This window comes from Osmerus eperlanus, chromosome 3, assembly GCF_963692335.1.
Source record: "Osmerus eperlanus chromosome 3, fOsmEpe2.1, whole genome shotgun sequence".
Classification (NCBI taxonomy): domain Eukaryota; kingdom Metazoa; phylum Chordata; class Actinopteri; order Osmeriformes; family Osmeridae; genus Osmerus; species Osmerus eperlanus.
In genome coordinates, this window is record NC_085020.1 from 22659256 (window position 1) to 22674131 (window position 14876).

General features: G+C 51.2%; 1 protein-coding gene across 1 annotated transcript; it reads right to left on the reverse strand.

Moving 5' to 3' along the window:
* Positions 1–3736: 3736 nt before the first annotated feature.
* Positions 3737–13842, reverse strand: galnt3 (UDP-N-acetyl-alpha-D-galactosamine:polypeptide N-acetylgalactosaminyltransferase 3 (GalNAc-T3)). The gene is given in 14 exon segments (XM_062457950.1): positions 3737–3954; positions 4173–4325; positions 4866–4967; positions 5906–6037; positions 7047–7247; positions 7410–7527; positions 7639–7873; positions 8317–8365; positions 8367–8467; positions 11221–11239; positions 11241–11294; positions 11296–11395; positions 12614–13148; positions 13537–13842. Coding segments are annotated over 13 exon segments (1902 nt in total). The 5' UTR covers positions 13138–13148; positions 13537–13842; the 3' UTR covers positions 3737–3840.
* Positions 13843–14876: the final 1034 nt, after the last annotated feature.

Sequence of the window (14876 nt, forward strand, 5' to 3'; positions counted from 1 at the left end):
CCACAGGAGTGCTGTTTCCACAGTGTGCCCTCAGTGCTGTTTCCACAGTGTGCCTTCAGTGCTGTTTCCACAGTGTGCCTTCAGTGCTGTTTCCACAGTGTGCCCTCAGTGCTGTTTCCACAGTGTGCCCTCAGTGCTGTTTCCACAGTGTGCCCTCAGTGCTGTTTCCACAGTGTGCCCTCAGTGCTGTTTCCACAGTGTGCCTTCAGTGCTGTTTCCACAGTGTGCCTTCAGTGCTGTTTCCACAGTGTGCCTTCAGTGCTGTTTCCACAGTGTGCCCTCAGTGCTGTTTCCACAGTGTGCTCTCAGTGCTGTTTCCACAGTGTGCCCTCAGTGTTGTTTCCACAGTGTGCCTTCAGTGCTGTTTCCACAGTGTGCCCTCAGTGCTGTTTCCACAGTGTGCCTTCAGTGCTGTTTCCACAGTGTGCCCTCAGTGCTGTTTCCACAGTGTGCCTTCAGTGCTGTTTCAACAGTGTGCCTTCAGTGCTGTTTCCACAGTGTGCCCTCAGTGCTGTTTCCACAGTGTGCCCTCAGTGCTGTTTCCACAGTGTGCCTTCAGTGCTGTTTCCACAGTGTGCCCTCAGTGTTGTTTCCACAGTGTGCCCTCAGTGCTGTTTCCACAGTGGGCCCTCAGTGCTGTTTCCACCGTGTGCCTTCAGTGCTGTTTCCACAGTGTGCCCTCAGTGCTGTTTCCACAGTGTGCCTTCAGTGCTGTTTCAACAGTGTGCCTTCAGTGCTGTTTCCACAGTGTGCCCTCAGTGCTGTTTCCACAGTGTGCCCTCAGTGCTGTTTCCACAGTGTGCCTTCAGTGCTGTTTCCACAGTGTGCCTTCAGTGCTGTTTCCACAGTGTGCCTTCAGTGCTGTTTCCACAGTGTGCCCTCAGTGCTGTTTCCACAGTGTGCCCTCAGTGCTGTTTCCACAGTGTGCCTTCAGTGCTGTTTCCAGTGTGCCCTCAGTGCTGTTTCCACAGTGTGCCTTCAGTGCTGTTACCACAGTGTGCCCTCAGTGCTGTTTCCACAGTGTGCCTTCAGTGCTGTTTCCACAGTGTGCCTTCAGTGCTGTTTCCACAGTGTGCCCTCAGTGCTGTTTCCACAGTGTGCCCTCAGTGCTGTTTCCACAGTGTGCCCTCAGTGCTGTTTCCACAGTGTGCCCTCAGTGCTGTTTCCACAGTGTGCCCTCAGTGCTGTTTCCACAGTGTGCCCTCAGTGCTGTTTCCACAGTGTGCCCTCAGTGCTGTTTCCACAGTGTGCCCTCAGTGCTGTTTCCACAGTGTGCCTTCAGTGCTGTTTCCACAGTGTGCCCTCAGTGCTGTTTCCACAGTGTGCCCTCAGTGCTGTTTCCACAGTGTGCCCTCAGTGCTGTTTCCACAGTGTGCCCTCAGTGCTGTTTCCACAGTGTGCCTTCAGTGCTGTTTCCACAGTGTGCCCTCAGTGCTGTTTCCACAGTGTGCCCTCAGTGCTGTTTCCACAGTGTGCCCTCAGTGCTGTTTCCACAGTGTGCCCTCAGTGCTGTTTCCACAGTGTGCCCTCAGTGCTGTTTCCACAGTGTGCCCTCAGTGCTGTTTCCACAGTGTGCCCTCAGTGCTGTTTCCACAGTGTGCCCTCAGTGCTGTTTCCACAGTGTGCCCTCAGTGGTTCAGATTCAGGTAGTAGGATAACCACGTCCGAGCATGTGGTATCGCGCCCTCTTCTGGCAGGAAAATGAAGTGACAATAACCCAATTTATGACAGAGAAAATACCATAAATCAAGAATTTATTTGACAGTTATGGATGAATAGTAGTAGATGAATGGAAATTATTTTCTTTTATAATAATACCTAAAGACAAATACCACAACCAGAAATTTCACCTTGTTTCACTGACAAACAGTATTTCATATTTAACAATATAGCCCATGTTCAATAGTCCACTCATTCAACAGTGCGCTGTCGCTTATGTAAACTGGCCAGCCCCAATACATCAAAATGATATCAATGTGAGGTACTGACATCTCTTTTGTATTTGACTGACAGTACAAAAACATTTAATTTAATAAACACTTATGACTGACAAACATAACATTGTTAAAAAAGTAAAGAGAGATTCCCTGGCTACAGATACATCTGAAATTGATCTATGAGCAATGATGTGTACAGACAGACAAATGCAACACCATTTATTTATGAACCAATAAATCTGGATTAGAATGTTAGAATCACAATATGACTACCAGAATGGCAGAAACATCCTATTTGGAAAAATATCTAAGAAAAACTGAGAATAACTTCAAAGAAGTTTCACAGAACAACTCAGCTTTTGTCTAAATAATAGATGGGAAAAGTAGAATAACCAAATAAACTGGTTGCTGTGGTGAAATTAACTCAAGTACATGTTGACAAGTGTTTTACAGGTCAATGTTGTTATTAAACACTGAAATCATATTTATGAACTGGCTAATTTTTATGAACTGGCTCGTAAAAACGATCAGGGGAAATCAAAAGGCATTGCGGCGTTGAGGAGCCATGGCGCCCCCTAGTGCTGGCTGTCTGTACCTGCGGCGTTCTCTGCACTGCAACAGGCATGTCACGTCCGCTACACGTGCAGATAAAAAGGCAGTAGGGAAACATATTGAATAATCTAGATCATAAAACATTCCGGTAAATAGAAAGGAAATTGGCGCGTCTTTGGTGCCTAGACTATTGCATTTTCTTGAGTGTCCACTTCAGTTGTTGACATAAAGATGTATAAATTATTCAGTGTGGGCAATAAAGCACAAAACGTCCAGTATGTAACTAACTAAATAATAGATACGAAGCCCCCAGGTCAATAAAAGTAAATGAAAAATGTTAAAGGAGATAATACACAGTGGTTTTCTTCAAAGGATGATCTCCTCGGTTCCATTCAAGATCGGCTCCCAGCTCCAGGTGACAGTCTTGACTAAACTGAAAGCGAGCGTAGACCGGCATAAATTACATCCCAAATCCCGGGAAAAAAAAGAAAGAAAACGAAAAGTAGTCAGTTTTGCAGCTTTAAGTAAAAGCTTTCAAATGCTTCCTTCCGGAGGTTGCACACAGTACTTGTTCTTGAAGTCCTAAACTTTCCAGCAGTAGTTCAGTTATCCGAGTATAAAAATAAATAAAGAAATAGATTTGATCCAAAAATCTAAAAAGTATGCCGACTGCTTTTTGATAAAGTTCCTCTGAGGACAAGTCTATCCTGCAGGTGTACAGGAGACCGCCCTCAGGGGGGGACAGGAGACCGCCCTCAGGGGGGGACAGGAGACCGCCCTCAGGGGGGGACAGGAGACCGCCCTCAGGGGGGGACAGGAGACCGCCCTCAGGGGGGGACAGGAGACCGCCCTCAGGGGGGGACAGGAGACCGCCCTCAGGGGGGGACAGGAGACCGCCCTCAGGGGGGGACAGGAGACCGCCCTCAGGGGGGGACAGGAGACCGCCCTCAGGGGGGGACAGGAGACCGCCCTCAGGGGGGACAGGAGACCGCCCTCAGGGGGGGACAGGAGACCGCCCTCAGGGGGGGACAGGAGACCGCCCTCAGGGGGGGACAGGAGACCGCCCTCAGGGGGGGACAGGAGACCGCCCTCAGGGGGGGACAGGAGACCGCCCTCAGGGGGGGACAGGAGACCGCCCTCAGGGGGGGACAGGAGACCGCCCTCAGGGGGGGACAGGAGACCGCCCTCAGGGGGGGACAGGAGACCGCCCTCAGGGGGGGACAGGAGACCGCCCTCAGGGGGGACAGGAGACCGCCCTCAGGGGGGGACAGGAGACCGCCCTCAGGGGGGACAGGAGACCGCCCTCAGGGGGGACAGGAGACCGCCCTCAGGGGGGGACAGGAGACCGCCCTCAGGTGAAGACCCAGAGCTGGAAGCGGTCAGAGGGGTTGCAGGAGGCTAAGGCAGGCGACCCGTGGCGGGCTGTCAGACACAGGTTCAGTCCTGGCATGAAGAACAGCTGGTTCTACGTAAACAAGATACAACCATGTTAACATCCAGCCTCTCACATCACTGGAAAACCAACTGTTAGACGATGGGATTCTCCCGTTAGGGCTACCAGAGCCGTACATATAAACTCCTGCCATTTGGGCTCCACTTGTTATCTTCTTGTAACGTTGACATGATGTGTGATCGATGTGGGGTTTTACGATGCGGGCTGTGTGCTTCCGGGTCTGGACTCACCTCCTTCACCTCCCACCTCTGCTCTGGCCCCACGGACGTGCTCCTGCCTTTGAATTGGCAGTCCTCCAGCTTCAGGGCCCCATCCACCCCCTGGAGACACAGCTCCTTCTGGATGTTGTGTCGGATCTCATGGTGCGTGGAGTACTCGAAATACTGAGGGAGGGAAACACACACTAAACACACGACCGTGCTGCGTTCAGGGAGGAGAGGGAGAAGAGGGAGGAGAGGAGAGTGAAGAGAGGGAGGAGAGGAGAGGGAGGAGAGGGAAGAGGAGAGGAGAGGGAAGAGAGAGAAGAGGAGAGAGAGGAGAGGAGAGGGAAGAGAGGGAAGAGAGAGAAGAGGAGAGGAGAGAGGAGAGGAGAGGGAGGGAGGAGAGGGAGGAGAGGGAGGAGAGGAGAGGGAGGAGAGGGAGGAGAGGAGAGGGAGGAGAGGGAGGAGAGGAGAGGGAGGAGAGGAGAGGGAGGGAGGAGAGGGAGGAGAGGGAGGAGAGGAGAGGAGAGGGAGGAGAGGGAGGAGAGGGAGGAGAGGAGAGGGAGGGAGGAGAGGGAGGAGAGGAGAGGGAGGGAGGGAGGAGAGGGAGGAGAGGGAGGAGAGGAGAGGAGAGGAGAGGGAGGGAGGGAGGAGAGGGAGGAGAGGGAGGAGAGGAGAGGGAGGAGAGGGATGACAGGGTCGGCCGGCCGGGCTGCGTCTGACCTGGTTTCCTCCGAGGCCGTGGCACGGGTACATGATGAGCTGCTTCCCCCCCTCGTTATTCTCTCCTGCGTCCAGACACGAGTCTTTCCCCAGGTTCTTCACCTGGAGGAGGTCGGGGGGAAGAAGAAGCTATTTTCAGTAACAGACAAGCTGTTCAAACAAGACTTCCACCAGCCCCTTCACTCAAGGCAGGCTAGAGGTGCTGCTCTCCTCTTCCTCTCTCTCTCCTCTTCCTCTCTCTCTCCTCTTCCTCTCTCTCTCCTCTTCCTCTCTCTCTCCTCTTCCTCTCTCTCTCCTCTTCCTCTCTCTCTCCTCTTCCTCTCTCTCTCCTCTTCCTCTCTCTCTCCTCTTCCTCTCTCTCTCCTCTTCCTCTCTCTCTCCTCTTCCTCTCTCTCTCCTCTTCCCCTCCTCTTCCTCTCTCTCTCCTCTTCCTCTCTCTCTCCTCTTCCTCTCTCTCTCCTCTTCCTCTCTCTCTCCTCTTCCTCTCTCTCTCCTCTTCCTCTCTCTCTCCTCTTCCTCTCTCTCTCCTCTTCCTCTCTCTCTCCTCTTCCTCTCTCTCCTCTTCCTCTCTCTCTCCTCTTCCTCTCTCTCTCCTCTTCCTCTCTCTCTCCTCTTCCTCTCTCTCCTCTTCCTCTCTCTCTCCTCTTCCTCTCTCTCCTCTTCCTCTCTCTCTCCTCTTCCTCTCTCTCTCCTCTTCCTCTCTCTCTCCTCTTCCTCTCTCTCCTCTTCCTCTCTCTCTCCTCTTCCTCTCTCTCTCCTCTTCCTCTCTCTCCTCTTCCTCTCTCTCTCCTCTTCCTCTCTCTCTCCTCTTCCTCTCTCTCCTCTTCCTCTCTCTCTCCTCTTCCTCTCTCTCTCCTCTCCTCTCTCTCCTCTTCCTCTCTCTCTCCTCTTCCTCCCTCTCTCCTCTGGTCTGGAGCACAATCCTCTGGAGGTTCTGGGTGGAAACCCACATCGACCAGGCACAGCACTCTGCGGTTCTGGAAACAGGAGGGGGGCCAGAAGGAAGGAAGGGGGGGGGGGGTGTGGGCGTCTTAACTTACCGAGCCAAAGTAGAGCGGGTTGAGATCGGGCATGAACACCTCAGGGTAGACGTTCTTCAGATACCAGGAGAAGCTCTGGCACTGCAGACGCTCGCGGAGGTCCACGCGGCTGGAAAGGTCTCCGAAAGCTCTCTGTGGAAACATCCAGCAAGCAGCAGGCTGTCACACAGGGAACATCATTATTCACTCTGGCCAGCCTTTGAACTGGCAGGAGAGGCTTGAATAGCACTTCCTGTAGGCCGCAGACTGGGGCTGAGGGGTTGCTGGTGAGGTACTGAAGGCAGCAGCAGCAGCAGAAAAAAAATGATATTTACCACAAGACAGACCAAGTCAAAATATCTCGGAATATTATGGAAGGTACAACCTAGACCATTGTAATTAATTCGTAGACACATCCCAACTGTCAAGCTAACCGTGTGGTATTTAGGGGTGTTGAAGCTCACTGCCCTTTGAACTCCTCCGAGAGACTACTGACAGATGTGAGCCATAATGAACAGGATGCGCTTAACAGCCGTCCGAACTGATAACTGTTGGAACCCAGCGGGAGGGGTCTGCAGGCTGTACCCCTCTCCCTGCAGGTGCGGCCTCCGGACAGCTGTTAATAGCCTGGAGATAAAAGTTCACAGGACAACACGCCCTGTACACGTCCTTTAACACCTCCTAGCCTTCCTGTCTGCTACCCTGCTCCAGACCCTCAGCGCCCCAACCTATTAGTGACCAACTATTTACACACATTCTGAGGAACATGCGCTTTATGCCATGGTGCCTTGAACTGTCTGTTCCAGCTGTAGAATGTGTCTGCACGTGCAACTCAGTCCATACTACATGCAACCAACAGACAGGCCGGTGTGGGGGGCTCCCTAGACTTGTCTTATTATGAGGGAGGGGAGGGGGGATGCTAAATGGTCTGCAGGACAAATGAAAACATTTGTAGGACCATGTGGGATGGAAGACAGGAGGAAAAACATTCCAGAGAAAGAGCTACTGTTATGGAGGGATTAATAATGCCTTGAGGCTCTGTCCTAAAGCAGAAGGAGGAGGAGGAGGAGGAGGAGGAGGAGAGGGGGAACCACAATCCACGTTCTGGGTAAAACATCGCCATGTCACCCACCCACCTACTCCACCCTACCCCACGACGTACATCTTTAGCAATCTGCGCCGCTTGCTGGTTGCGCCGGTAGAAGATCTCCTTGTACTCGTCCATCCACACCTCCGCCAGGCGGACCTGGTTGCGAGCGATGACCTGCGTGCCTTTGGGGAAGCTGTGGGGGCTCTTGGTCCTGAACACGTGGCCCACCGTGGAGCAGGGGATGATCTCTAGCTGCCCCCCGCACTGCCACACCTGACACACACACACACACACACACACACACACACACACACACACACACAGGGTTGGGGTAACCTGCTCCACACGCACCTGGAAGGCGAGGCATCTCACGCAGACGACAGGTGAAAGGAAGGATTGTCGAAAAACCAGCAGGGCCGCTGTGTGTTCTCTCACCCTGAACGACATTTCGATATTCTCTCCGCCCCAGATCTCCATCTGCTCGTCGTAGCTCCCGATGTGATAGAAGTAGTCCTTAGAGATTGAGAAGAGCCCTCCGGCAAAAGTTGGTGTCCTGAAAAAGCAAAAGGAAAACTGACTGAATAACACGCAGACATTCAGCAGACCATTCCCCTCAGACCGATGGACAAAGGCATATTCCCACAGTATAGCTTGTGTATTGTACTTGATGGGATAGGTTTCATCCTTCCTCCTGTGCTTCTCCCGGTCTGGCAGGCCCTCCCAGCCAAACGACAGGCCCCAGTCAAAGTTCCCGCGGTTGTGGTTCTGTCCGTACGGCGACGGCTTCATGAACTCAAAGGTGGTGAGGTCGATGGTGGTGATGTCGGGGCTCACCACGGCCGTGTTGTTCTCCGCTATCCTGGCCAGCAGAGGCTCCAGCCAGCCACTGAAGCACTCACCTGGTTCACATTTCAAAAAGGTGGACAGTTAGTACAACATCACGTTTTATTCATTTCGCTTTCATCCAAAGTGGCAGGCAAATACGCATATAGAAAGCGCAGCGGAAAATCAAGGCTCAGAAGTGCATAGTTCTAACATAATTTTGGTCATTTACCAGGCACAGTATGAAATACACTCAACGACAAAACAACCGCTTGAAAATATAGTTTGGCATCTTAACATAAGATTATTAGATGGAATTATTAGATGATATCAATGATTGACAGAAACTAAATCCTTGCTACGAAAAGACCTTGTCCCCTTCTTAAACAAAGCAGACAGACAGGACAGTCAAGGTTTGCCCAAGACAAGGCCCCACTTGTACTGACCCAGTGAGGACTGGGTGCGTGTGCGTGCGTGGTGAGTGAGTCAGCCAGTCTGACGTCAGGGAGTGTGAACTCACAGTGAGCGTCTAGGAGGGTGAGGGTGTCTCCGCTGGCCACGGAGGCTCCCGAGCAGGCGGGCGGTGATGAGGCCCTTCCTCTCCCTCTGCCTTACCACGCGCACGATATGGAGACGCTTCAGGTACTCGTCCAACTCGTCCTTCAACACCTCTGGCGACAGAACGGGAACACAGTTAGGGACCGCTGGGACGTTCTGTGCCTGACTAGTGACACAATCATACGCTCTATAACTGCCCTGCCAATAAACTTTCTAACTACACTTACAGTACAGTAACAGAATATGCTATTCATCTATGGGCTTTGGTGGTGACACCATCATCCCCTCTTAACTGTACAATCGGCAGAGAGACAGAGACAGACACAGACACAGACACAGACACAGAGACAGAGACAGAGACAGATGACAGAGACAGAGACAGAGACAGAGACAGAGAGAGAGAGAGAGAGAGGAGAGAGGGAGAGAGAGGAGACCAAACCCCACAGAGCCTCAAGACTAGCAGCCACCTTATTAATCCAAAACAAATAGCAAAACAGCAAAAAGAAAAGTACATTGTTTATTGGAAAGAAGTTACACTAAAGCAAAATAAATTAGAATGCTATTTGAATCTAAAAAGACAGTACAACAATGGGCAGAATACCTGATCACTGTGTCTGAACCAAAAATAAGGAAGACATTAACCTAAATACAGACTCAGTGAGCACAGCCTGGCATAGAGACAGGCCGTCACAGGCAGACATGGCTGCCCAGAGAAGAGAGGCTGTGCTCTGTCTGCTCACAGGGAGAAAGTGAGACAGAGCTCCACTTCCTAACAGAATGTGACCACTATACAGACATTCGAACCAAATACTTCCCCAAAATTACCAGCATATACAAGGAATTTGAAAATGTAACAAATAGAGAGAGACTGGTTTATTTATTGGGAGAAAACCTAACTGCTGTATTTTAACAGCAAAAATATGTATCAGCCTGTCATGGCCTTAGAGAAAGCCACAATGAGGACAATTTATAATATGGCAAAACATAACATGTTTTAATTTTTGTTTTATATTTTGTTTAAATTTTACTGTAATTTTTCAGAATTTCAAATTTAGTATTAGATTTTTACTATTATTATTATCATTATATAACCTGTATGTGCGTATGTAATGTATATGGTATGGGTATATGCGTGTGTATATATACGTGTGGGTGTGTATACATGTGTGTATGCGTATACATATATATATGTATATATACATATGTGTGTGTGTGTGTATCTATTTACTTATTTATTTATACCGATTATTTGGCAACATTAATAATATACCAACTTGAATAATAATAACATGGATACAAGTTGTACACACTGTGTGGTGTAGATACACTGTATATGTTAAACTGCCGTGTGTGTCTCTGTATGTGAGTGTGTGAAATATAAGTATATATAAGGCCATGATTGATTAATATTTCTGTAATTCTACCGTTGCTTTGGCAATATGAACAATTGTTGTTTTCATGCCAATAAAGCCCTTTGAACTGAACTGAACTGAACTGAACGAGAGTAGAGAGAGAGAGAGAGAGGCAGAGAGAAAGATGAAGTGAGAGAGAGTCAGAGAGAGAGGCCGAGAGTCAGAGAGAGAGTCAGAGAGAGTCAGAGAGAGAGAGAGATCAAGTGAAAGAGGCAGAGAGAGAAAGAGGCAGAGAGAGGGAGAGGGAGAGAGAGAGAGAGGAGAGAGAGAGAGAGAGAGAGGAGAGAGAGAGAGAGATCAAGTGAAAGAGGCAGAGAGAGGAGAGGGAGAGAGAGAGAGAGAGAGAGAGAGAGAGAGAGAGAGAGATGAGAGAGAGAGAGAGAGAGAGAGAGAGAGAGAGAGAGAGAGAGAGATGAGAGAGAGAGAGAGAGAGAGAGAGAGAGAGAGAGAGAGAGAGAGAGAGAGAGAGAGAGAGAGAGAGACAGAGACAGAGACAGAGAGAGAGAGAGAGAGAGAGAGAGAGAGAGAGAGACAGAGACAGAGAGAGAGAGAGAGAGAGAGAGAGAGAGAGACAGAGACAGAGACAGAGACAGAGAGAGAGAGAGGTGTCTGGCCACCATCCCCAGCATGGCAGAGTGCCTGACCAGTTTCTGGGGCTACAGAGTCAGGGTATAGCTGCTCCACACTCCTTAATAGCAGGCCATTCTCAACAAATGAGAGAGTTTAGAGTGTCAGTCGGGCTGCATTCCCCCAGTCCCCCTCTCCCTCGTTTCGCTCAGCCTGGGGGCCTGTTTACGAGAGAGAACCGACTCACAGCTCAGCACCACCCCAGCTAGCTGCGCTTCGGAAAGTATTCACTAGCAGCCCCCTGGCCTCCTCCTCCCCTCTCCCCCAGCCCCCTGGCCTCCTCCTCCCTCTCCCCCAGCCCCTGGCCTCCTCCTCCCCTCTCCCCAAGCCCCCTGGCCTCCTCCTCTCCTCTCCCCCAGCCCCCTGGCCTCCTCCCCTCTCCCCCAGCCCCCTGGCCTCCTCCTCCCCTCTCCCCCAGCCCCCTGGCCTCCTCCTCCCTCTCCCCCAGCCCCCTGGCCTCCTCCTCCCCTCTCCCCCAGCCCCCTGGCCTCCTCCTCCCCTCTCCCCCATCCCCTGGCCTCCTCCCCTCTCCCCCCAGCCCCTGGCCTCCTCCTCCCCTCTCCCCCAGCCCCCTGGCCTCCTCCTCCCCTCTCCCCCAGCCCCCTGGCCTCCTCCCCTCTCCCCCAGCCCCCTGGCCTCCTCTCCCCTCTCCCCCAGCCCCCTGGCCTCCTCCTCCCCTCTCCCCAGCCCCAGAGCTGGGCTCCCTGCTGCACATTTCATGGCACACCAAAGAGGCCGCCTGGCCCCAGCGAGATGTCTGAAATCAGAGCCGGAGAGCAGGGTGGTCCTGGCGGGCCGGGGAGGGGGGGGGGGGGGGGGCTGCCTACCGTCCACGCTGGCGTCGTCCCACCAGGATGATCTCCTTGAGGAAGATGGCGGGGGAGGTGTGCAGGACGCTGTATTACCGTCCTCAGCAGGGTGCTCCAGCCTTCGTTGTGGAACACGATGATCACGCTGGTGGTCGGCAGGGGAGGGCAGCGCTTGAATGTCTGCTCGATGCATCTGGAAGAAGAGGACAGAGATGCTGGTCCTCTCTCAGAAGCCCCGCCCCTTCCCCTGGCAGTCACAGTGAAGCCCCGCCCCTTCCCTGGCAGGCACAGTGAAGCCCCGCCCCTTCCCCTGGCGGGCGCAGTGAAGCCCCGCCCCTTCCCCTGGCAGGCACAGTGAAGCCCCGCCCCTTCCCCTGGCAGGCGCAGTGAAGCCCCGCCCCTTCCCCTGGCAGGCGCAGTGAAGCCCCGCCCCTTCCCCTGGCAGGCGCAGTGAAGCCACAGTTCCACACCTGAGGACTGACCCCCCAGAGGGGGCGTCCATTTCAGTTGTGACACTAGGATGTGAGGGGAGGACTTTGAAATGCCAACCAACACCAGACTGGGATAGATTCTATGTAAATTACCCTTTTAAACCGGAGGAACATGCACAGACTAGTTTAATTAGCCAAGCAAAACTTTAGGGTTTTTTTTCTACAACTGGCCACACGAACTGGGCAGACATGCTCAAACAATGTTTCAGACAGAAAAACGCTCCCTGTGGTTTGAGGGAAATTTTCCTCAATAACTTAGAGCAAATATTAGAGAGCTGTTTGGGTCCAGCAGTCATGTCTGTTGGAAACATATTATCTAATGTTATCCATTCTTCCCCCTGTGGTCTTCCGATATGTGACTTTGCTTTTATATTAAGCCAGTAAGACAAGTAAGAGTTCCCCTTTTAAATGACAGTTGGCTGAATAAAACCAGGCTGCACACGAACCAGCAGGGGGCGCTGCATTGTTTTCAGAATGGTCCCATTCTCATTCATGCTTTTAATTAACCCTTGTGTTATCTGCGGGTCATTGTGACCCCCCCCCCCCACACACACATGTTGCGACAACTTTACCTCATACAAAACAAAGTGAAGCATTTTCTTTAAACCGTCGGGCTGTCTCACACCCCCCCACAGCGCGAAGGTTAAAAGAAAATGCTTTTTATTTGTTTTTGTATTGGGTAAAGTTGTCGCAGCACAACGATTCGTTGTGAACCTTCGGATCATTGTGACCCGAAGGCAGCACAAGGGTTAAAGAGCGTTTGAGAAGGTACCGTTGACTTAAGCCAAATCACCACGCAAAATGTAACACGAATGAGAGATGGCGTGGAAACGCCCTGCCATCTCAAAACACATGAAGCACCACTCATCCCTGCTGAGAGCAGAGGAGATGAATGCAGTCAGATGGAGAGCGGGACCTACTCCGGAGGTCTGGTGTCAGGGCCAAGGTCCCGGCTCAGGGAGATTCGGTCGCTGGCGAAGAGGTTGAAGCAGTGTTTCTCGTCTCCACGCTCTTTCTCCTTCTGCTCCGCGGCGCTCAGCCCCTCCTTGTGGAAGGGCTTCCCAGAAGCCCCTGGGGCGTTGGGGTCCTGCGGGGGCCGCTCCAGCGCCGGCCTCAGCTCCGCTGCCGTGTAGACGCCCGGCAGGCAGGACTCGGAGTCCGCACTGCCCTGCTGCCTGACCGGGGCTTTGATCTGCATCTTTGGTATGGCGTCCCGGAAGTTGTTGACGGCCCCCATGACCATGCCCAGCACGGCGTCCCTCTTCACAGCCATCTCCCTCAGCCAGGGCTCCTCCTGGCTGTCCTGGCTGCCCACCTCCCACTGGATCAGGAACAGAAACGTGACGAATATCAGGGCGACGACGACCAGCTTCAGAGGGTGTAACCTCCTCCTCAGGATCCTGCGGAAGCCTGTCATCCTTCTGGAGATGTGGCGAGGCTGCATCAGCTGAGGTCCTGGTTTGGAAAAGTTGAGGAAAAGAAACAAAGTTCAACCACAGTTAGTTCACCACACCACTAATGCTAGGCTACTTTACAAACCCCTGTGAGTAGGTGCCTGTCAAACAAACAGAGGTGTGTTCTTATTTTGACTGTGTGACTAAAAAGTGGGTTGGACAGGGTTTGCCATGTCACCACACTTGAAATACTTACACACTGAACTTCAACATCCCACACATGAACCGTGAAAAGAACTAGCCACTATAATGTAACTCTTTCCAAAACACTCTCATCATAGACGTTACTACGCATCCAACACGGGGCAATATGAATATCCTGGTTTATCAATTGTCAGCCTGTTCCAATTCAATTATACATTCTTTTTCGGAAAGTAATACTCACTTACCGTGTGAGACGTTACATAATAAGAACTGTAGTCCACTCAAAGTTTAAAAGTCCATGAAATTACATCTTGCGTTATAGCTTTACGAAATCCTTCTTCAAAAATGTGCAGATTCCAATAGTTGGTTATCCGATGTCTAGTTGTCACAGTCAGCACAGTTAATCCTCAATCTCTGCGAACTACTTCCGTCTCGTTGGATCCAGGTGCGCTCCTCGCATGCAGGTAGAGGGTGGAGACCTGGCTGGTGGCACGCGTGCGTACAGAGGATCTCCGGGTGTCAAAGACATCTGTTACTGGGAGGAATAAACATGAATACCGATCACCAATGCCCCCCCTCCCCCCGTATACATACAATTCTAAGAGTTTAGGACTCCAAAATGCAGAACACAACATATGGATAATGGCAGCATTCGTAGACACAATATGTTTAGCCGGCGCTTTTTTAATGCAGCGCTAAAAAAGCTAGACTAGCACCACCATCACCAGACTAAACTCTTCATATGAAGTTATAAGGAAAACAAATTAAACTGGTTGCAGGAGTCACTTTGTCTGAAAGCAATATTGGGATAAATCTACTCAGCGGGATGCGTCTGATCCAATAATGGTGTCAATTCTTAAAATAATAGGATTTGTTCAGCCAGCCATTCATTGAGACTGTTGCTGGGTAACAAATAGTTGAGGAACGTACCCTATACCTCTCTCATAGCGTTCTCAAAGGCACCGCATCCAATCAGGCTACCTACAGAAATAACGGGTGGTCTAGCACAGTAACAGAGGACGCGCATTTTGATGGAAGTAAAAAGAAACAATATTTAATTTCTAAAATCAGCAGTAGGCTACGGTCCCGAATGATACTGCTGGTCAATCGGGAGACAAAATATAATGCATCGTAAAGAAACGTGCGCCTAAATGAAATAACTTCAAATGATCAAATGATCCGCATCTAATTAAATGTTCTTTGAATTGTAAAGCACCATAAGATCGAAGAGTCGCTTGAGTTTCTGTCATTTAGATATCGAGACGAATATAATGAAACTAACTTACCTTAGCCAATGTGTTGGACCTTCTGACATACAGTACCAACACCCTCCTTCTAGCCAAATCACCCCCGGCAGATGGTATTCATAAATAGTTCTGTGCTGGAGGGGGTAAAGAAAAGACACGGTAGCCATCCGAGGAACACCCTACCCGGGTGCAGTTAGAGGTCCTGTCAAGCAGGAGTAACAAGTTCCACGGTTTACCGTGCGTGTGTTTTCTCTGACTCCGTCTCCTTGTTAACGACATCGCATGAAGCTTTACACTGCCGTAAAAGTAGCTCGATTGTTTGTATATGAAAGGCACTT